The sequence below is a fragment of the Mesoplodon densirostris genome, chromosome 4 (assembly GCF_025265405.1).
Source record: "Mesoplodon densirostris isolate mMesDen1 chromosome 4, mMesDen1 primary haplotype, whole genome shotgun sequence".
Taxonomy (NCBI): Eukaryota; Metazoa; Chordata; class Mammalia; order Artiodactyla; family Ziphiidae; genus Mesoplodon; species Mesoplodon densirostris.
The window spans coordinates 134,544,685-134,566,666 of NC_082664.1; the positions used below are offsets into that span (position 1 = coordinate 134,544,685).

General features: G+C 37.5%; 1 protein-coding gene across 1 annotated transcript in view; it reads left to right on the plus strand.

Moving 5' to 3' along the window:
• The window catches only part of ADAM10 (ADAM metallopeptidase domain 10), a 120,087-nt gene that overhangs the window by 51,630 nt on the left and 46,475 nt on the right, over positions 1–21,982 (plus strand). The window contains exons 5-8 of the mRNA XM_060097283.1: positions 5,135–5,235; positions 12,643–12,792; positions 17,448–17,540; positions 20,733–20,916. Of these exons, the coding sequence (XP_059953266.1) occupies positions 5,135–5,235; positions 12,643–12,792; positions 17,448–17,540; positions 20,733–20,916 (528 nt within the window). The remainder of the gene's footprint in view (positions 1–5,134; positions 5,236–12,642; positions 12,793–17,447; positions 17,541–20,732; positions 20,917–21,982) is intronic.

The following is a 21,982-nucleotide window of genomic DNA, read 5'->3' on the forward strand; positions in this document are numbered from 1 at the left end:
AGTCTAAAATAATCCTTATGCCAGAGAGAGACATGGGGTGGCAAATTTTGTTCCCCTGCAGAATCATGGACTTAAAGGCAACCTTGTAGGGGACTTCCCTGGTGGTCTAGTGGTTAAGACTCTGCGCTTCCAATGCAGGGGGTGTGGGTTTGATCCCTGGTCGGGGAACTAAGATCCCACATGCTGCGTGGCACAGCTAAAAAATGAAAAAATATTTTTAAAAAGGTGACCTTGTAGATCAACTAGTTAAAACTGTTGCAGAGTTTAATTCATTTGCTTAAGATCACACAAGTTAGTGGGAGACATGGTAAGGAAAAAACACAAGAGGTAATGTGTCAGAACTGAGGCATGGCTTTTGTATGAGAAAGTAGTTTGAAGGGAAATCAGGATGAAGTTTGAGAATAGCTTTGTGACCTTATGCAAGTAAGTAACTTTACCTTTTCTGGGTGTCATTTTCTTCATGTTATAAAGTGAGTATGTAGATCATTAATACTTCTTATTTCTTCTAAAATTTGATGATTCCAAACTACTTTTCCTCTAAAGCTGGAAATATTTTTGGTTTTTCTGATTATCAAATGACTATATAAAATAGACATTTTTGCTTGTGAATTAAGTAGAAGATGAAGTGTATCCATCACCGTTAGCATTTTGGTGAATAGCCCTTTAGGTCTTGCTTATCATTTTTTTTCTTAATAAATTTATTTTATTTATTATTTGAGTGTCTAATCTGTACAAGACACTTTCAGATACATTGGATACAGTGATGAACAGGGCAAAGTTTCTGTCCTAATGCACTTTACAGTCTCCTGATCAGAATAATAGAGCAACATTTCTCCTATTGACCTGATACCCGTGATTCCCTTGGCCCCCAACACTAACCTTTCTTAAAAGACAAGGGTGGGAAGGGACATGCCTGGACCAGCTCTGAGTTTGTTTCCTGTGAGAGCAGGGTTGTGAGTGCATGCCCCCAACACTAACCTTTCTTAAAAAACAAGGGTGGGAAGGGACATGCCTGGACCAGCTCTGAGTTTGTTTCCTGTGAGAGCAGGGTTGTGAGTGCATGTTGAAAAGGGGACCATCTTTAGCTTACTGTCCTTCATACTATGCCCTTCTCTCCCTGTTCTCCCCACCCTCCCCAAACAGACTGGTTGTGGGGGATGGGGGAAGGGCCACTAGGGAGAAAGGGACCTCTGTCCACTGCAGTTGGAAGGGGGAAGGGTATTTGGGGGCTGCTTGACCCATCCGTCCATTCCTCCACACTCAACATCTCTCCTTACAGAAAACAAAAAGTCTGCTCGTCTTTTTACTGTCTCAATGAATCCTTGTGGATTTTTGGCAACTTTGGGAGTCAGTGGCATTTTCATGGGCAAGGACCCAACCCACCTACCCTTCAGATACCTAGCAAATCAACTTTTTGTACAGTATCTGTCTGTGGAACCACTGTCTTTTAAATTCAGTGAATATCATAAAAGTTGGGTCATTTGATTGAATTTAGTGATTCATAGTGTGTCATTGGAGGAATTACACCAAGTTTTGATGGTTAGAGAGTTATCTCATAGCTAAAACTTTGGACTCTGCAGTCAAATTCCTAACCTGGCAGTCATGTTGAGGGAGGGATGGCTTGCTGGGAGTAGTGAGGAGATAAAGTCTAGTCTAGTTAGTCTGTAGTGAGAAGTGGGTGTTTTACGCATCTGTTGGGCAGATGATCTGTACTGTAAATATTCCCCCTTCCTGGAGTGGATGATTGAGAGTTAACTAGAGCTATTTCCTGCTTGAGGTGGTATCACAATATATGTATTATTTATATCTGTGCTTCCTACAACAAAACAGAAGCAAGAGGTTGGCATGCAGAGGAACTGGAAGAAAGGTCGTAGATTTAAAGCTGATCTTCGTTTTAAATAGGTTGAATATTCTACGCCAATGACTCATTCTTTGTGAAAGAATATGCTGTTTGGCCTTTTCAGGGGAACTACAGTTGCATCCTATGATTTAGCATCTCAATGAGGGCTTATTCATTAGTTGAACAAAGGCTTTTTCTAGAAATGGGGATTATATTGTCAGTAATTTTAGAGGGAAAATGTCATTGTCCATTTTCATAGTTAATGTGGTGACCAGGGAAAATAGGTTCTTTTAGAAGTTTTGAAAGTATATGGGAAACATTTTATACTCGATTCCTTTTTTTCTATTGGAAGAGTTTTGTGCTGACAGATTTTGAAGCTTATATAAAATATATGATATATAAGATACAATTTACAAAGAAACAAAACACTAGTTCTTTTAAATATTCTAATTCTTGATGTTTCTTTTTTTAAATAATTAATTACTTAATTAATTAAATTTTGGCTGTGTTGGGTCTTCGTTGCTGCACGAGGGCTTTCTCTAGTTGTGGCGAGCAGGGGCTACTCTTTGTTGTGGTGCGCGGGCTTCTCACTGTGGTGGCTTCTCTTGTTGTGGAGCACATGCTCTAGGCATGTGGGCTTCAGTAGTTGTGGCATGCAGGCTCAGTAGTTGTGGCACACGGGCTTAGTTGCTCCGTGGCATGTGGGATCTTCCCAGACCAGGGCTCGAACCCGTGTCCCCTGCATTGCTGGGCAGATTCTTAACCACTGCTCCACTAGGGAAGTCCTTTGATGTTTCTAATGTTTTAAATCATAGTGTACTATATAGGTCATAGTTTTATTTTTTAATTCCCCTACACATTTATAAATAACAGGAGAGTTTCAGTAGTTTGACAAAAAATTTTGAAGGTCATGGAGCAGTTGTAATTTTCCCCATTGATTATTAAGATCACTTTGCATAGTTTCAGTGCATGGTCAATTTTACTGCCTGTGATACTGTGGTAAAGCGGGGACTGCCTGTAGTTAAACAGTGAAATAGGATTGAGAAGGGACTCTAGAAATACATTATCATTGTCAGGTGGCATAAAGGAACTGCTTGAGGTTACAGATTATAATTTTTAAATGAGAATAGTTATAGTTACCAGTTGCTTCTCCAGCCCCATTCAACTGGAGCGGTATAGGTAGAGAGCTGAATTTAAACAGGTTTTGGTGGAGAGATGGGAATGGGGTGGTGGCAAGGGAGTTTAAGGTAAATGCAGTGGAGTAATTATAATAATAATTGTCTATGGGATTTAAACTGAATAAGGAGAAAGAGAATATCCACTAGTGAACAGGGTGGTAGCATAGGTGGATTGAAGGGTTTTTGAGATGTCAAAGGACTGTTGGAGTCTAAAGGGAATGTTCTGAAAAGATGAGTGGTGGAAAGAAAGTAGGATGAGGAAGTTGAGATTAAGAAGGGGTTTCAGAAATTGAGGTAGGAGAAGACAGTTGGAGGAAAGGTAGGATGAGTGTATTGGAAGGATCATCTCCATGAATGTTGAAATCACTAAGAATTATGATGGGGTGGTATCAGAGAGAGTGACAGTGAGTTAGGAGCTATAAATAAGGTAATAGAGGGAAGTAGTGAATTGGAGGCAGCAAAAACTTACAGTAAATTGGAGTACTTGGTGGTGTAGTCTCATGACTATAAAAGCTGAGCCCCAATGAAAATAGTCTTGATGTTCCCAAGGCAGGAAGTGGTAGATAGCTGTGAGTGTTTAGGTAAGTGAGGGTCAAGGGAATGTCTTCCTAAGAACAGGGAGAGTTCTGGGGTTTCCCCTTGATTTCTTTTTTAACTAAATTTATTTATTTATTCATTTATTTAATTTTTGGCTGCATCGGGTCTTCACTGCTGCACGCAGGTTTTCTCTAGTTGCTGAGAGCGGGGGCTACTCTTTGTTGCGGTGCGCGGGTTTCTCATTGCGGTGGCTTCTCTTGTTGTAGAACACGGGCTCTAGGTGTGCAGGCTTCAGTAGTTGTGGCACATGGGCTTCAGTAGTTGTGGCTCGCAGGCTGTAGAGCGCAGGCTCAGTAGTTGTGGCGCACGGGCTTAGTTGCTCCGTGGCATGTGGGATCTTCCCAGACCAGGGCTCGAATCCGTGTCCCCTGCATTGGCAGGCGGATTCTTAACCACTGCGCCACCAGGGAAGTCCCTAAGTCTATCATTTCTTCCACATTTATTGGTTGGAATTTTACAGCTGTTGCAATCTTGACCTCTGGTAAAAACTAACGTTTAAATCAGAGCTCTTATATCAATGTGAGTAGGTTGTCCATAACCCCTTCCTCCTACCTGCCAGTTTAGATTTGTATTGTGATATTTAGTTAGTATTTCCAGTGAAATAGGTCACTAGTGTCACTTCAGGTTCTAGATTTACTTAAGAAACAGTGTTTCTAATTATAATTCTATGCATTATAACTATATGTTACTTAAGGATGTTTCAGTGCTTCGCCTCTAACCCATGTCTCGATGTTTTATTTTGATAGTTCTCTTAATTATGGATTGAATTATAAAATATGTTCACGAACTAAGGAGAACCTTAACAAGGGAAGTATGTGAACCTTGAGAGAGTGGAATAAACTTTTAAATGACTACACTAAATTGAACAGCTGTCTGGAAGTAGAAACAATTCAGTTAAGGCTAAATTAATCACCTTTTAATTATAAAGGGAAAACAAGTAATAATAAAATAGTTATTGCTTTGTAAAGCATTCACTTGAATTATACATTGAAGAAATTTAAACTCAGTCTGCTTTTACTATGCCATGGAGCATGTTTCTAGGTTACTTTCCCTTATGACTAGTTGGTATTCATTGAAGGAATTCAAACCAAATATGATATATTTGCCTAACTGTAGTTCAAATTGAGGTAGCTTTATACATTTGCAGAATAAGAAATTTAATGTGTTTGAACGGAAAGTTATAAATTACAAAATGAAGTAAATTGCAGTGTTAAAATGCTCTGTATATCTGAAGTGGGACAGGTTGGGAAAGTTAAATGCAGAATAAAGAATGATTATTGTTCTTTTTTAGAATTCACAAATCATTCATGTGACAAAAACTTAGAGACCAATGATGTTGAAGGAGAACTTCAGAACCTGCCAGGTTTTAAAAGTAGAATGCCTAGCATAATGCCTTTGCCATTGGAGCCCAATAAGCATTTATGGCTTTCATTAATTATGACAGTTAAATTTTCATTTATAAGATAATTGGTAATACCTAAACATGTGACAGTAATAACATTTCTTCTTTGTGTTTTAGACTATCCCCATAAATATGGTCCACAGGGGGGCTGTGCAGATCACTCAGTATTTGAAAGGATGAGGAAGTACCAGATGACTGGTGTGGAAGAAGTAACACGGGTAAGGATTTTAATACAAACTTGTGTTTAAGAACCTCAAAGACCTTAAGAGAACAGGGAAAAGGCAATTTTCCTGGACTTATATGTAGTAAAAATGTGGATTTCTTAGACAGGGTAATTGACCTACTAAGTACATCTTCAAAGAGTATTACAATGTTTCAAAACTCAATAACCACAAAAACTCAGTAAGTTCCCTCAAAAAAGGAAGGCCTGATAATACATACATCCCCTACTCCAGCTATCCCTCCTAGCTCTGCTGGTCAATAAACCCCATTTAGTGGTTTATTAGTGAAAGATTTTGGGGAACCTAATAGACTATAAATAAGATAACAAATGTTCTAATTGAGCTATATATAACCACTTTACAAAGCTCCAGTGTGGGAGGCCTCTTAGCTCACAAATAACCAAACTTTTATCCAATTTTCTGAAAACAACACAATCTAAGAACTTCAGGAAAACAAATATTGATATACAAATTATGGCTACTCAAAAATGCATTTCCTGTGGGTAAAATGCAATGTACATTTATAGTGGGAAGCAGCCACATAGCACAGGGAGATCAGCTCGGTGCTTTGTGACCACCTAGAGAGGTGGGATAGGGAGGGTGCAAGGGAGATGCAAGGGGGAGGGGATATGGGGATATACGTATACGTATACGTATAGCTGATACACTTTGTGATACAGCAGAAACTAACACACCATTGTAAAGCAATTATAGTCCAATTAAAAATGTTTAAAAAAACAAAAAACTTTTGTTTAAGAAATGGAAGTGAACTTGGGTATGTGTTTCTGCATTAAAAATGTATGTTCTAGGATTTCTAAAAGATTTATACGCTGTCAGGAAATATTTATATTTTTTAATGCTCAAAGAGGCCAAGTAACTTGCTTATAATAAAGGTGTGATGCTGCGATTTGAGTACAAATCTGCATGACCCAAAAAACATAATGTGTCCAAAATATTCTCTTACATGTTTTATCATAAAATTTAAAAATATCCAGTCTGAACATGTATTTTGTATAAATGTGTTTATATTAATATGAAAATTAGAGTGACCAACTTCCCCTGGTTTGCCTGAGACTTCTCCAGTTTAACATTGAAAATCATGTGTCTCTAAGCAAACCAAGATGGTTAGTTACCCTAATAAAAATCATCATACTTTTGATATTTTAATTGTAAGTTTTTCTGCCATTGACTGTTGATGTTTTATTCTTTTTTTGACCTCCTTTATTTCATATATAGGTGATAGTTTTATGGTTATTTAAAACACAAGTTTAAAATTAAAATTTTTTCATTTTTATAATAAAACATCATATATTTTGAACATCCTTTCTAAAAGTAGTAGCATGGATTAACATTTCTTGAGTCACAAATGCAGATTTGTATGTTTCTTGATCTGCAAAATGGCATAAATAATACCATTTCAAATGGGTCTTTTAAGTCTAAGTGAGATTTTATTCTTGTATTCATTGAACAATTTTTTATTGATCTCCCATATGTCAGAAGATCTGTGATAGGTTCTGGGAATATGTGGAAATTAAGATGAAGGCTTGTCCTCACAAAGTTTATAGTTTAATTGGAGACACAGAAAAAATGAAGATAGTAAGAAATGGAAGAAGATTAAGCAAAGGGTGATATTCTACACACAAGAAGACTAGTTAACCTAGCCTTGCAAGTGTTTGAGGACAGTAATCAGAAACTAAAAGAAAAAGCAGAAGTTAGGTTGACCATGAAGAGATGGAAAGAGGAGGAACAGTATATACAAGGCCAGAGAGATAGCAAGACCAGTAAAGAATTCTTAACTTCAGAGTGAGGTGCAAAACTAGAGACAAGGAGACTAATTAGGAGTTGTTACAGTTATTCAGTTGAGAAGTGATAGTGGCTTGTACTAAGGTATCGGCAATGTGGATAGAGAGGCTGAGAGTATAGATTGCTAGATATAATACAGTTTAACAGTGGCTAGACACAACATTTAATATACAAATGTAGGTTGTATTTTTTTATATTAGCAGCAGACCACCAGAAATGTCATGTAAGAGAGGACACCATTAAAAATAATACCAAGGATATTATGTATCTAAGAATAAATGTAACAAAGAATTATAAGACCTGTATAAGGAAAATTACAAAATTTTATAAGAAATGTTAACGATGATTGATTTTATTATGGAGAGATATACTATATAAAATGGAACATAATACCTAATATAAAAACATTAATTTTCCCCATATTGATTTGTAGATTCAGTGCAATTCCATACAAGTTACAACATGATTTTTCACAGCACTTGATGGGTCTAAAATGTTACAAGGAAAAGTGAAGGCTAAGAAGAAATGAGGCCCATCTGAAGGTGATGAACAGGAAAGAGAGATTTACCCTGGAAGATATTAAGACTGACTCTAGTAATTGAGAGTGTACTTTCAGCATAGGGATGTACAAATTGACCAGAGGAATAAAATTGAGTGCTCAGGAACAGATCCACACGTATATGAAACTTTGTTATGTGGTAGAGGTGAAATCTCAAATCAGGGAGGAAAGTAGAGACTATTGAATAAATGGAGCCAGAGAAAATGTTTATCCATTTGGAAAAAATGAAGCTGGATCTTCATCTCACATTATATTTAAAACAAAACAAAACTCTATAAAGTACTAAAACGAAAACTTTGAAACTCTTAGAACAAGTAAGTGGAGATTTCCCTTTCCATCTGTGATAGAGTAACTGGTATCCAATAGCCATCCTGTAAAAAACAACTGGAAAACAAAACAAGAACAACAACAGAAAAAAGAAACAATTGTTTTCAAATATTGGCCACAGGCAGTACAGGATTGAGATACCTGAGAGAGGAGAAATAAGTATCTCTGTGATTTCCCTGACTTTTTGACTGGAGGCAAAATTTTAGGAATGGCACAATGAAGGGCATTTCAAGAAGAGTAAGAAGTGCACAGCGCTGTTGCACAATAGAAGAGATACGTTCAGGTTCTGGAAGGCTGAGGTATCTGGATTTATGGACATAGTACCTGAGAGGAGAGAGCTATGCTGAAAAAAAGCTCTAGATATCTGCACAGGGGTCACCTTGAATCTTAGCCGGATTCTAAGCTGTGCATGCACAGGGTGAGGTTCTATGAGAAAACTACCCGAGAAAGAAAAACTACTGAGGAATCTATGAACTGAAACAACAATCAGAAATTGTACTTGGTAGAGATCTCAAGCCATGCTTGGAGTAGGCTAATCTCACCCTAGACTAAAGGCTACTCCAGACCTGTCCTAACTAAGCTGAAAAACCAAGCTTCAGAAAGATCAAGGTGATTTTCAAGTAAATTAGTTGCCTGTCAGAACAAAGCTCAATAATACTTGTTAAAGAAGGACACTGAATGCAGATACTCAACAATGTAGCATTCAGAATGTCAGATGTTCAGAAAACATTGCTAGATGACCAGAAGCTCAAGAAGTTGGAAAATGTGATCCATAATCAGAACAAAAAACCACCCAGATAGAAACAGACTAGAAATTACAGGCATTAGCACATGAGGGCTTTGAAACAACTAATATTAATGTGTTCAAAAAACTACAAAAAGCTATGAAAACAAAGAGAATAGTAATTATAATAAAAGAACCAAATATAATCTCCCAGTGGGGATTTATCTAGTAATTGACAAACAGATTTTCAAAGTTATATGGAAATGTAAAGGACCTACAATAGACAAAACAATTTTCTAAAAAGAACAAAAGCTAGAGGACTTATACTACCTGATTTTGAGATTTACTGTAAAGCTACAGTAGTCAAGATGGTGTCATCTTGACCTCAGGATAGACTTACAGGTCATGGAACAGAATAGAGAGTCCATATCCATTTGGCCAGTTGATTTTCACAAAAGTCCCAAGGTAATATAAAGGACGAAAGAGCAGTCTGACAGATAGTACTGGAACAATTGAATATCCATAAAAAAAAAGAACCTCAACTTATACCATTACACCTTATACAAAAATAAACTCAAAATGGATAATAAATCTGCATGCTTAAAGCTAAAATGTAAACTTCTAGATAAAAACATGGAGGAAATTTTTGTGACTTTGGAATGGACAGTAATTTCTTAGGACACAAAAATACCCTGCCGAAAAAAATTATGAACGCGACTTTGTCAAAATTAAAAACTTCTCAAAAGGTACAGTTAAGAAAATGTAAAAAGAAGCCACAGGGCTTCCCTGGTGGTGCAGTGGTTGAGAGTCCACCTGCTGATGCAGGGGACACGGGTTCGTGCCCCAGTCCGGGAAGATCCCACATGCCGCGGAGCGGCTGGGCCCGTGAGCCATGGCCGCTGAGCCTGCACGTCCGGAGCCTGTGCTCCGCAACGGGAGAGGCCACAACAGTGAGAGGCCCGTGTAACGCAAAAAAAAAAGAAGCCACAGACTGTGAGAAAAATGTCAGCAGTACGTATATCTGACAGAAGGCTTCTCCAGAGTATAACAAGAACTCTTATAACTCAGTTTTTTAAAAATGGTCAAACCTCAATTAAAAAATGGGCAAAAGCATTTGAAAAGACACTTGACAAAAGAAGATATTAAAAAATATTTTGTATTTTCAAGTAGAGAAACACTTTGAATAAGGCATGGAATCTTTGACTATTAAAGAATTGATGTATTTCACTCTATGAAAATTAAGAGTAAAGGACACCTTAAAGTGAAGACAGTTACAAACTTTGAGACAATATTCACAATTCATAACATGGACAAAGAATTGTTTTCAAGAAATAGAGAAGTAGTCTTTCTCCTGTTTAGAGCAACTAATAGAGACCAACCTGACCTCAAAATATGAATATTTAAAAAAATATGTTATATTTGTGTCCGCATGTGTGTGTATTTGTTAGAAAGCATTGGAGAGATAACAGAGCTGTGAAGAAGTGTGGGACCAGATCTTAGGGAAAAAAGAGAGCACTTAGGAACGTGAGCCTGACGTTTGGGGCTACCTTTTCTCTAGCTGTATCTTCCAGTTCCTGAGGAGGTAGCTAAGAGACTGAAAAGCAGAATAGAACCCTCCAGGTTCTTGAGGCTAAAGATAAAAATACTATTTCGGGACTTCAGGTTGGGATCTTGAATGAAGGGCTGCTCCCTAGAAGTAAGGGTGAATCAGAAAGTGTTCTGCCTCCCCTCACAGGGGTTAAAGTTTCACACCACATCTTCTTAATCTCTGATTGGATTAAGGTAATCGAGGATTACTAGTGCACCAAGGCTCATTGCCTGCCAGAAGTGAAAACAGATCTTCTCTTGAGAAAGATATCATTACTTGAAGCCTCAGATTATATCTGTGGTTTTCCATGCACATTGTCTGGCACTCAGTTCAAAATAATCAGCACATTAGCAAATGAGGCAACATGATGGAAGAGTGAGAGGGAAAAAATTATTTATCAAACATTAGCCATTCAAGAATAAATGACAGGTATACACCCTCAGAGAGCTTACAGTATAGCTGGGGTGTCAGACGTGTAAACAACCTAAAGGTATGTGAATAATGAAATGATCAGATACAGATACAGACTTTATAATATGTTCAAGTACATAAAGAGGAAATTAAAAATTTCAGCAGAAAATTGAAAATGAACAAAAGAACCTAATGGAAATTCTAGAATTGAAAAATATAACAACAGAAACGAAGAATTTGACGGGCTTAGATCTGAATAGTACGTCATAAAAACATAAGGCAAACCACTTAGAAACAAAAGTGTAGAAAACACAGAAAAGAGCTTAAGAGACATAGGTGATACATTAAAAAGGTCTAAAGTATGTGTAATTGATATCTCAGAAGGAGAAAAAATGAGAGTGAAATAGGGACAGATGGTGGCTGAGAATTCCACATATGACAGAGAATATCAAACAACAAATTTAGTAAACCCTGTAATTAGTGCAGGAAAAGTCTTTCACAAAGAAAATAACACTAGCACAATATTAGAGAAGTCTAAAAACCAAAGAATATACTCTTAAAAGCGACCAATAAAAAAAGTCTAGTCACCTTCAGAGAAGCAACAGTAAAAATGACAGCTCATTTCTCATTGGAAACAGTTGAAACCAGAAGACAATGGAATGTGCTGAAACAGTAACTGCCATCCTAGAATGATGTACTGAGCGAAAATAGATAAAAGTACAATGAAGACAGTAACTAAGAGAACAGTCAAACATGGAGTTGTCAAGGGAGAAGGAAATTATAAAATGTGAGTGTAAATTTGGAATTGTGGCTTAAAATTTAATTAATTTAAGTTGAATTCTCTATTACTCTGTCATCAAAATTCACTTAACATGGTGCTTTTAGATGTCAAGAAATGTTTAAGTGCTTGGATTCAATAGCAGTGTTAATTCTTTAAACAAATACTTATTGAGTGTCTACTGTTTGCCTGCGAAGCGTGTGTTAGCTGATAGTAGTATAGTGAGACGCAAACACCGAGATAATTTCTTCTTTCCAGAACTGTCATTCTAGTGGTTGAAGTAATGGTGGTGGGCTGGGGACGGAAAATAAACAAATAACCACATGATAAACTGTACAGGACATGGGTACATGGTTCTGTGAGGTGGTATGATGGGTGAATTGGTCTTTGCTAAGTCTGAAGAAAAGAAGTTAACTAGATCAGGAGAGACAGCATTACCATGTGCAAAAGACTGTGACAGGATTCAGACCGTGTGTTGGAGGATTGGAAAGAAGGCCTATGTAGCTGTAGCACAGAGAGCTAGAGGTGGGTAATGTAGTAGGGTCTCTCTGTGAAGTAATATGGAATGGGACGAAACTGGACAGGTAAGTAGAGTCTGCAGTGCTGACTGGGTGGTGCATATAAAGGGTTTACAACTTTATCCTTAGAGCCATAGGAAATCACTGAAATACAAATGCAGGTGGGTCATATTTTCAAAATTGTGTTTTGAAAGGATTGCAGTATGAAGGTTAGATTGAAGGCCAGAAGTGGATAGAGGTAGATTCCCATCGCTCAGATTGCAATACTCTAGGTAATAAGTGATGGCGGCTTGGGCTAATGTGATGGAGCTACAGGTAATGGGCAGATGCCCTAAGTATTTAGAAGCTAAATCTGACAGTGCTGGGTGATAGATTGGGTATTAGAGGTGAGGTAGAGGAAGATATCAAAGTATTGTAAACTACTGTAAGACTTGCTTTATATTTACATATTAAATGGTATGTTTTGAAAATGTTTCAAAGTTAAAGAATTGCTTGAATAAATAAGTCATCTATATAGTAGAATGTTATGAGACTGAAAGTGGTGTTTATGGAGAATTTTTAACAGTGCAAGGAAATACCTATGGTCTTACATAATAAAGTAGAAAGTGAAATTGTTCATAATGTGTATTCTTAACTATATAAAATTATAATAGTGAAGCATACTGATGATTAGAAATGACTCTTTTTGACATATAGACACCTCAAGAAGAACATGCTATTAACGGTCCAGAACTCCTGAGGAAAAAACGTACAACTTCAGCTGAAAAAAATACTTGTCAGCTTTATATTCAGACTGATCATCTGTTTTTTAAATATTATGGAACACGAGAGGCTGTGATTGCCCAGGTATTTATAATTTTGCTACTATTTTAGTTTTCATATTCTCATATTGTTTCATTATACCTGTATATTCCTCTAAAAATTAAAGTTAGTGCATATCTCATTTTGGAAAAATAAAAAGTATGTATTTTCAATTGTGATATGAGAAAATATGTAAGATAAGAACACAAATAACTGAAAGACCAGTTAGGATATTTTTGTGTCATTCTAAAGAGAGATGTAAGAAAATGATTTCATGAAGGAGATGACACTGGGAGCTTAGCTTGGAAAAGAGGGTCAAATTGTCATTTGTGGTCTTAAAGGAGGGAAAGGTAGAGGAGTCTTTCCAATGAGAATCTTTAATTTCTATTCTGTATTCTCCTTGTACTTAACACTTTCTAAGTTATATTACTATCTGCATTTGTGTCTTATTGAAGTATAAATTTTTTGGAGACACTCTTCAAAATATCCTTCTTTATTTTGTGGTACGCGGGCCTCTCACTGCTGTGGCCTCTCCCGTTGCGGAGCACAGGCTCCGGACACGCAGGGTCAGAGGCCATGGCTCATGGGCCCAGCCGCTCCGTGGCATGTGGGATCTTCCCAGACCGGGGCATGAACCTGTGTCCCCTGCATCGGCAGGTGGACTCTCAACCACTGTGCCACCAGGGAAGCCCAAAATATTCTTCATTTTGAAGGTATCCAGTGAGAGTTTGATGAATGCATTTTGAGTCCAAGGATTTGAGACTGAGAGGGTGGAGGTGTCATTAGTATAAATGGTAAACTCATTTTGTTGGTGGTGATGAACTTACTTTTAGACACATTTAAAAGCCCATGTACATGGTGATTATAGCGTATTGAAAATGTAGAACTAGAGCTTGGGAGAGGTTAGCCTTGAGCTTTCTACATGGAATTTAAGGGTGCAAAAGAGATTGTTAAAATAAGGAGAGAGAATAAAATCAAAAGGGAAGGAACTGGGAGATAAAATCTCTTTATAGTGAATAGGATGACGAGGAGAAGCTATGGGCTAAAATATAATAGTTAAAGAGGTAGGAGATAAAATAGGATTAGCCAAGGAATAAGCAAAGTTTCACAACAAAATGCATAACCAATAGTGTCACATGTGGAGATACCAAAGAGAATGACTACAAAGTAATTAACTCGATGTATATGTATTTCAAATATACAATGTATATTTGTATATGTATGTCAAATCATGATATAGACTTTAAATATCTTACATTTTATTTGTCATTTATACCTCAGTAATGCTGAAAAAAAGAAAGAATGATTATAAAGGTTAGCTGATTTTTAGTTATTAGAATATTATTGATGGACTTTAAGCAAGTTCTCAATAAAGTTGTGAGGGTGAAAACATTGTGAACGATAAGGAATGGGTTGGCAGGAGCAGTTAGGATTTCAAGAGATGTGAAAAACAGAAAAAAAATGGTGTCTTAGGAATAATATGGAATATTTGAGTGAAAGGGGGATAATGAGAAGTTGGTCAGAAGAGGAAAATGATCCAGTAGAGAAGCAGTGTTAGATATGAGAAAGAAAAACTGATGAGAAAGAAAAACTGATGTGAAACAATGTCCTTGAAGATCCAGTAAAGATTGGGGTTAACAATATAGAAAAGTTACTCTTTAAGGAAGAGTTACCATTTGAGGGAGATAGAAATGGATAAAGATAGAAAAGTTTGGGGACTTCCCTGGTGGCACAGTGGATAAGACTCCATGCTCCCAATGCAGGGGACCCTGGTTTGATCCCTGGTCAGGGAACTAGATCCCACATGCATGCTGCAGCTAAGGAGCCCACCTGCTGCAACTAAGACCCGGTGCAACCAAATAAATAAATAAATATTAAAAAAGAAAGAACGAAAAGTTTGAAGATTAAAAGAGCAGCAATCACGATGAACCCTCAGTAAAGTAAGATGTCTGATCAGTCATCTGTGGAAAAATGTTTGAACTACCACTGTTGGGGGTGGAGAAGGATCAGTGAGAATTGGATAAGGGATTGCTAGGCCAAGCTGAGAGTAGATAGCACAGATTTATAATGGACTTTATCAGCAGTGTTATGATATTCTTTATCATTGTTTGGCAACCTGGGCTACTGTGTGTGTGTGTGGCGGGGGGCGGGGTACGTGGGCCTCTCACTGTTGTGGCCTCTCCCGTTGCGGAGCACAGGCTCCGGACGTGCAGGCTCAGCGGCCATGGCTCACGGACCCAGCCGCTCTGTGGCATGTGGGATCTTCCCGGACCGGGGCACGAACCCGTGTTCCCTGCATCGGCAGGCGGACTCTCAACTGCTGCGCCACCAGGGAAGCCCTGGGCTACTTTTGAAATTATTATTGTTAATGCTTTTACTTGACTATTTATGTTTATATAATTTCTTTGAAAATAGTTTTGAACCTATATATATATGCATGTTTTCACATAAATGGTAGCAAGAGTGCTTTTTGTAAATGAAGATGGGAAGGTTGTATATAGAGTGGTTTAGAAGCCAGAGAGTTAAGTTGGGAGTCAGCTAGGAAAAAGAGGATCTTTTTGTGTTCTATCACCCTGTTTACCTCTTCTTAGAATTTAGCAAAATCTGAATGTATGTTATTTATATTTGTATTACTTCCTTCCCTTCCTCCCCCTCTAGAACAAATCTGTAAATTTATAGGGACCTTCTCAATTTTGTTTACCCCTGCACCTCCAGCACCTAAAACAGCACCTACCATATAGTAAATGGTGGACAAAACTTACAAAGTATGTACTATTGCATCAATGGAAAGACTAAAGTCAGAGACTGACTGAGTGTCCTGATATTATCAGGGAGGTATTCACAGAAGATGTTTGAGCTGAGTCTAAGGGGTTGATACCCTAGGCATAAGGAAGCAGCATGCGAAAAGGCATGGAGGTATGACATTGCAGGATGGAATTGAGGAAACCAAGTTTTATTGGGTTGGCCAAAAAGTTCGTTCAGGTTTTTCCATAAGATGTCACTAGTAGTGCTTAATTGTCTTTAATTTCATTTGAAACAATTTTGTTAGATTGTATTGTGACAGCTGTCAGATCGGCATGCATTAAAAAAAACATCAAAATTGGTGAATTTTTGTGTAGCCATTTTAATATTGATGGAAGAAAAACATTTGGCCTATTATGCTTTATTATTTCATGAAAGGTAAAAACACAACTGAAACACGAAAAAAGATTTGTGTAGTGTATGGAGAAGGTGCTGTGACTGATCAAACCTGTCAAAGGTGATTTGCAAAGTTTCGTGCTGGAGATTTCTCACTGGACTATGCTCCATGGTTAGGTAGACCAGTTGAAGTTGATAGCAATCAAATCGAGACATTAATTGAGAACAGTCAATGTTATACCACGTGGGAGATAGCCGACATATTCAAAATATCCAAATCAAGCACTGAAAATCATTTGCACCAGCTCGGTTATGTTAATTGCTTTGATGTTTGGGTTCCACGTAAGTTGAACGAAAAAAACCTTCTTGCCCGTATTTCCGCATGTGATTCTCTACTTAAACATAACGAAAACGTTCTGTTTTTTTAAAACAAATTGTAACGGGCAATGAAAAGTGGATACTGTTCAACAGCGGTCCCCAACCTTTTTGGCACCAGGGACTGGTTTTGTGGAAGACAGTTTTTCCACGGATGGGAGTCGGAGGGATGGGTCAGGCGGTAATGCGAGTGATGGGGAGCCGCAGATGAAGCTTCATTTGCTTGCCCACTGCTCACCTCCTGCTGTGTGGCCCAGTTCCTAACAGGCCGAGGACCACTACTGGTCTGCGGCCCAGGGGTTGGGGACCCCTGCTGTACAATAATGTGGAACGGAAGAGATCGTGGGGCAAGTGAAATGAACTACCACCAACCACACCAAAGGCCGGTATTCGTCCAGAGAAGGTGATGTTGTGTAGATGGTGGGATTGGAAGGCAGTCCTCTATTATGAGCTCTTTCTGGAAAACCAAACAATTAATTCCAGCTAGGACTGCTCCCAGCTAGACCAACTGAAAGTGGCACTCGACAAAAAGCGTCCGGAATTAGTCAACAAAAAACACAGAATCTTCCATCAGGATAACACAAGACCGCATGTTTTTTTGATGACCAGGCAAAAACTGTTACAGCTTGGCTGGGAAGTTCTGATTCATCCCCTTTAGATTTACATTTATGTGCACCTTCAGATTTCCATTTATTTTGGTCTTTACAAAACTCTCTTAATGGAAAAAATTTCAATTCCCTGGAAGACTGTAAAAGGTACCTGGAACAGTTCTTTGCTTGAAAAGATTAAAAGTTTTGGGAATGGAATTATGAAGTTGCCTGAAAAATGGCAGAAGGTAGTGGAACAAAATGGTGAATACATTGTTCAATAAAGTTCTTGGTGAAAATGAAAAATGTCTTTTATTTTTACTTAAAAACCAAAGGGACTTTTTGGCCAACCCAATATATGACTGAGGCAAGAGTGCATGTTTGGTTTTGGCCAGAGAAAAATATGGAAAAGTCACTGAATTTCCCTTCTCAGTTCCAGCTCACTAATCTTTTTCATCCTTTCATCTAGTATATGATATTGACATTTTAAAATTTGAATGTGGTGGAATATGAATAATTCTTGATTTGGGAAATGGAAATTCACAGTCTTTTTCACATTTCGACATTGCCTCTAAAATGTCTTTTTTTTTAAATCAATAGATATCCAGTCATGTTAAAGCGATTGATACAATTTACCAGACCACAGACTTCTCTGGAATCCGTAATATCAGTTTCATGGTGAAACGCATAAGAGTAAGTAAGGAATTTCAATAGTTAAGAACATTAAGAAAGAGAAACAATAAGGATCATGTTTACAAAAAGAAAAATGCTTGACTTTTACTTCATCTTTATGCATTAAATAGTTAAATTGTATTTGCTGATGCAGGTTATCTTTACTCTTGGGTTTTACACACACACAGAGGGGATACTTGGGTTTATGACTTAATGAAATCTATAGGGCTTTAATCTGGACTGCAGAAGAGGTATGGTAGAAAGTACTGTTTTCTATCTATCTAATTAACATACCAGTTAGAAAGTGCTCTAAGTAACTGCAGATACCGTACTTGACATTTTTCTCCCTGATATTATTCCCCAGTTTCTTCAGATTTGCCTTATGCAGTGTGTTTCAGAGTGTGTCCCATTTGATGCTGCAGCGGAGGGAAGGATAGATACAGTGGTTAAATACAATTGGAAGTTGGAAAAACACTTAATACTGTTTCCTCTTGAAATTTAACAGTGCACACTAATGCATTTCAAGTTTTGAGAAATCCTTTGGGAAAGAAATCCATATTTTTCTAAGCTAATTTAACCTTTTTGTATTAACATCAGCTGAAACTCCAAAGACCTGCAGTTCACATTTTGAGAAATGCTGATCCAGAACTACTGATTCTTAGTTTTAATGTTATAAATTGTTAATAAGTAAATATTATTATTAACAAATTGGACTGTTTCAAAAATTTTCTAAATATGAATTCTTTCAAAGTATAAAGCTTTTAAGAATCTGAGTTTATAAGCTAGATAACCTGGGTTTTAAAAATCATCATTTTACAAAAGTACTTGCCACAGGGTTTCTTTATTTAAAAAAACTTTTTTAATGGCTTTTATTGTTTTTAAATGTTATTTTTTATTTATTTTTTGCTGTGCCACATGGCTGTGCAGCGTTTTTTTGGCTGCGCCGGTAGCTTGCAGCATCTTAGTTCCCCAACCAGAGATCGAACCCAGGCCCTTGGCAGTGAAAGCGCTGAGTCCTAACCACCAGACCGCCAGGGAATACCCCACAGGGTTTCTTTATATTTTGTGCTTTTATTCTTCTTAAAATATTGTTGACTAGCTTATAGTTTTAGTACATATGTGTAATATATTTTTAAAAATAGCTGAAAGTGGTCCTTACTTTTAGAGTTGACATGATTAAATATTACATTGGATTGCCTTAAGGTGAAATATGGTTCGATATACTGTATAAGAACTGTTTGTAATCAATTGCTTTCATGTATTTTGAGAAATATAAACCTTTAAATGAGCAAGTAAAAGTGATAAGTGGTATAAGTATTGCTATTTAGTAGAGCAATGAAATGCAAAGTAGTGAAAAGTAGAGAACACCTGAACAAATTTTAGTGAAACACATTTGTTTGACTAAAATAATTTGCATTATGAATAGATGCATGTATATAAAAGAGTTATATGGCGATTAGTTGTTTTTCAGGCCTTTAACTGAGATTAAAAGTTTAGTCTAAATGTCATCAGTTGAAGTTTGTTTGTGACCCATTAAATAATTTGAAATTTATATTTTATAAGCAAATATTTAAATATTAATCATCCCGGGCTTCCCTGGTGGCACAGTGGTTAAGAATCTGCCTGCCAATGCAGGGTACACAGGTTCGAGCCCTGGTCTGGGAAGATCCCACATTCCACGGAGCGACTAAGCCCGTGCGCCACCACTACTGAGCCCGCGTGCCACAACTACTAAAGCCCACGTGCCTAGAGCCCATGCTCTGCAACAAGAGAAGCCGCCACAACGAAGAGTAACCCCCGCTTTCTGCAACTAGAGAAAGCCCGCGTGCAGCAATGAAGATCCAACGCAGCCAAAAATAAATAAATAAATTTATTAAGAAAAAATTAATCATCCCATTTTTAATATAGGTACCTAAAATTTAGATGCAGTTTTTGTTTGTAGCCAATATTACATAGAATTTCATTTCTATGTTTAGTGGGAAAAAGCGATATGCAGCATGTCTCTGAGCACGGGCTACCTTTAATATATAGTGTTCTTGTTTGTGTGTGTGTGTGTGTGTGTGTGTGTGTGTGTGTGTGTGTGTGTGTGTTAGATGACCATAACTGATGGTTTATGGTTAATTGTTAATGGATGAACCAGATGGTCTCCTATCTGCCTTTAGGCAATTGCCTTCAGTGGTGTTTCTACCATCCTGTTTGTAAGCTCCTTGGTTTTTACTAAAGGATGTGGATCCTAAAAAGACCTATAGTTTTCATTTTATTAACTGTAATAGCCATATCACTGATATTTTCAATAGACTGAGATTTCCCTTCTAAGCAATGTTTACTCTCATACATATTCCTTTTTATTCTCTACCAACAGTCTTGTTTGTAATTCTCTGACTTGGGGAAAACCAAATTGTTCTAGGACTTCAAAGGTTAGGCAGAGGTCTCTGAAAGGAAGCATTGAGTAGTAAATGAAAGCTTTTGTTTTAGTTGAAGTTTGGTATCAGAACTGATTATTCTTCATATTGTGAAGGAGGAACCTGCACCCAGGAGTATAGTAGCTAAGTGTCGAAGGAAACATTCTGGAGGAACTCAGCTTGAAATAGTAAGAGAAATGAATTGGCAAAGAAAAAAAAATGCTTGCTCACATTCAGGGGAAAAAATTGAACTTGAAGTTAGTTGTGCTTGACTCATGACTCTAGGCAAGGAGAACCAAGAATATGATTTGTCTGCTGACTTGACAGTTTTGGGTTCAATATTTCTTTTATGTTGTACTAATTAGCTGAAATATAGGGTTTTATGTCATACTTGTCATCGTATGTAGGAGATTAGCACTAAAGGAGACTCATCAAATGATTAAGTTGAGAAATTCTACCTCCTTATTGGAAATTTTGAAAGCAGAACTTGTTTTCCCATCCCAAGTGTTCAGTGTTCAGGAATCTGTGAACGCTTGCTCAGAAATGTAATATACTCAGTTTTAATTCCCCTACCCGTCCATCCTTCCTTCCTTCCCTCCTCCTTCCCTCCTTCCCTCCTCCTTCCCTCCTTCCCTCCTCCCTTTTTGGCTTCTGTGATTAGCTCAGGGATGGAGGTAGTGGGAATAACTGTAGAAGCTTTAATTTAGGCCTGACTTCCTTGGGCCCCAAGCATATTGTCCAGGTAGATACTACGTACACTAAGGCTCTGCTAATGTTGGTTGCCTGTTAAAATCATTGTTTTGGATTTTAGATCAACACAACTGCTGATGAGAAGGACCCTACAAATCCCTTCCGTTTTCCAAATATTGGTGTGGAGAAGTTTCTGGAGTTAAATTCTGAGCAGAATCATGATGACTACTGTTTGGCCTATGTCTTCACAGACCGAGATTTTGATGATGGTGTCCTTGGTCTGGCTTGGGTTGGAGCACCTTCAGGTAGTTTATCTAAATATGTCTTGACTTACTACTTGAAATGAAAAGCAGTTCTCTTGATGGATTGAATTTTACAAAGTATAGGAGAAAGTGATGCCTGTACAGTATCTAAATTTACACATCTTGAGTAATTGAGTAGGCAGAATTCATAAGCATAATGTAAATGGAAAAATAATTGAAGCAGCTTTTTATTTTGAAATGAGTACTTACAGGGAGATATCCTGACATTTGGTACATTCAGTAGCTGAAATAAATAATTTTATGGGAAAAAGTACGTAGTTCTGAAACTGAAAAGCAAAATATTAATTTTTTCACAAAAGTTAATGTAACTAATTAATTATTTTGGGAGGTAGGGGGATGGGGAGAGGTTCTTAGAGTCAAAAGGGGAAAACTGTGTTCTTGCTTCTTCTGCCGTGAGATAAAGAGCAGAGAAATCCTACTCAGGAATAGCAGGTAGAAAGAAAAGAAAGACTGCCTTTATTATTATTATTTCTCACCTTTATTTTAACAAAAGGGAAGTGTTGCCTGAACAGAGATGTGGGCAGGAGGCCCAGTACCCATAGCTCCACTGGCTTGACTGCATGGCCCCACATTCTGCTGGGGTCTCTGCCTTAGCCGTGAAAGCTACTGTCACTGAGAAAGCTGGGATGGGATAATCCCCTTGCCATTGCAGTTGGGGTGGGGGTCTGTGATTCACAGTGTAATAAGTTCAGTAGCCTACTTTAGAGAAATACAAATTGATGAATTGAAAGATGTGTAGAAAGAATCCCGGACTCTTTGAATATAAATTTTGCCATATAGAATTTGATCAGTAGTCTATCATCTTCTGAGCTATACACAGCAGTTTCTCCTGATACATAATTTCTGTCTTTTTCAAAGAATAAACTTCTGCTTTATCCGGGGCAAGACAGGCTTTTCTATTCTTAGTTTATTCTTTGGTTTGTTATGCATATTTTAACATCTTTAATACTGTATTTTTGCTTTTATACTTGCTCTTTTTTTTTTAAGCCAGCAATGAATATCCTTTTTAGTTTCCAAAGCTTTTGTTTTTCTTCCACATTTTAAAGTG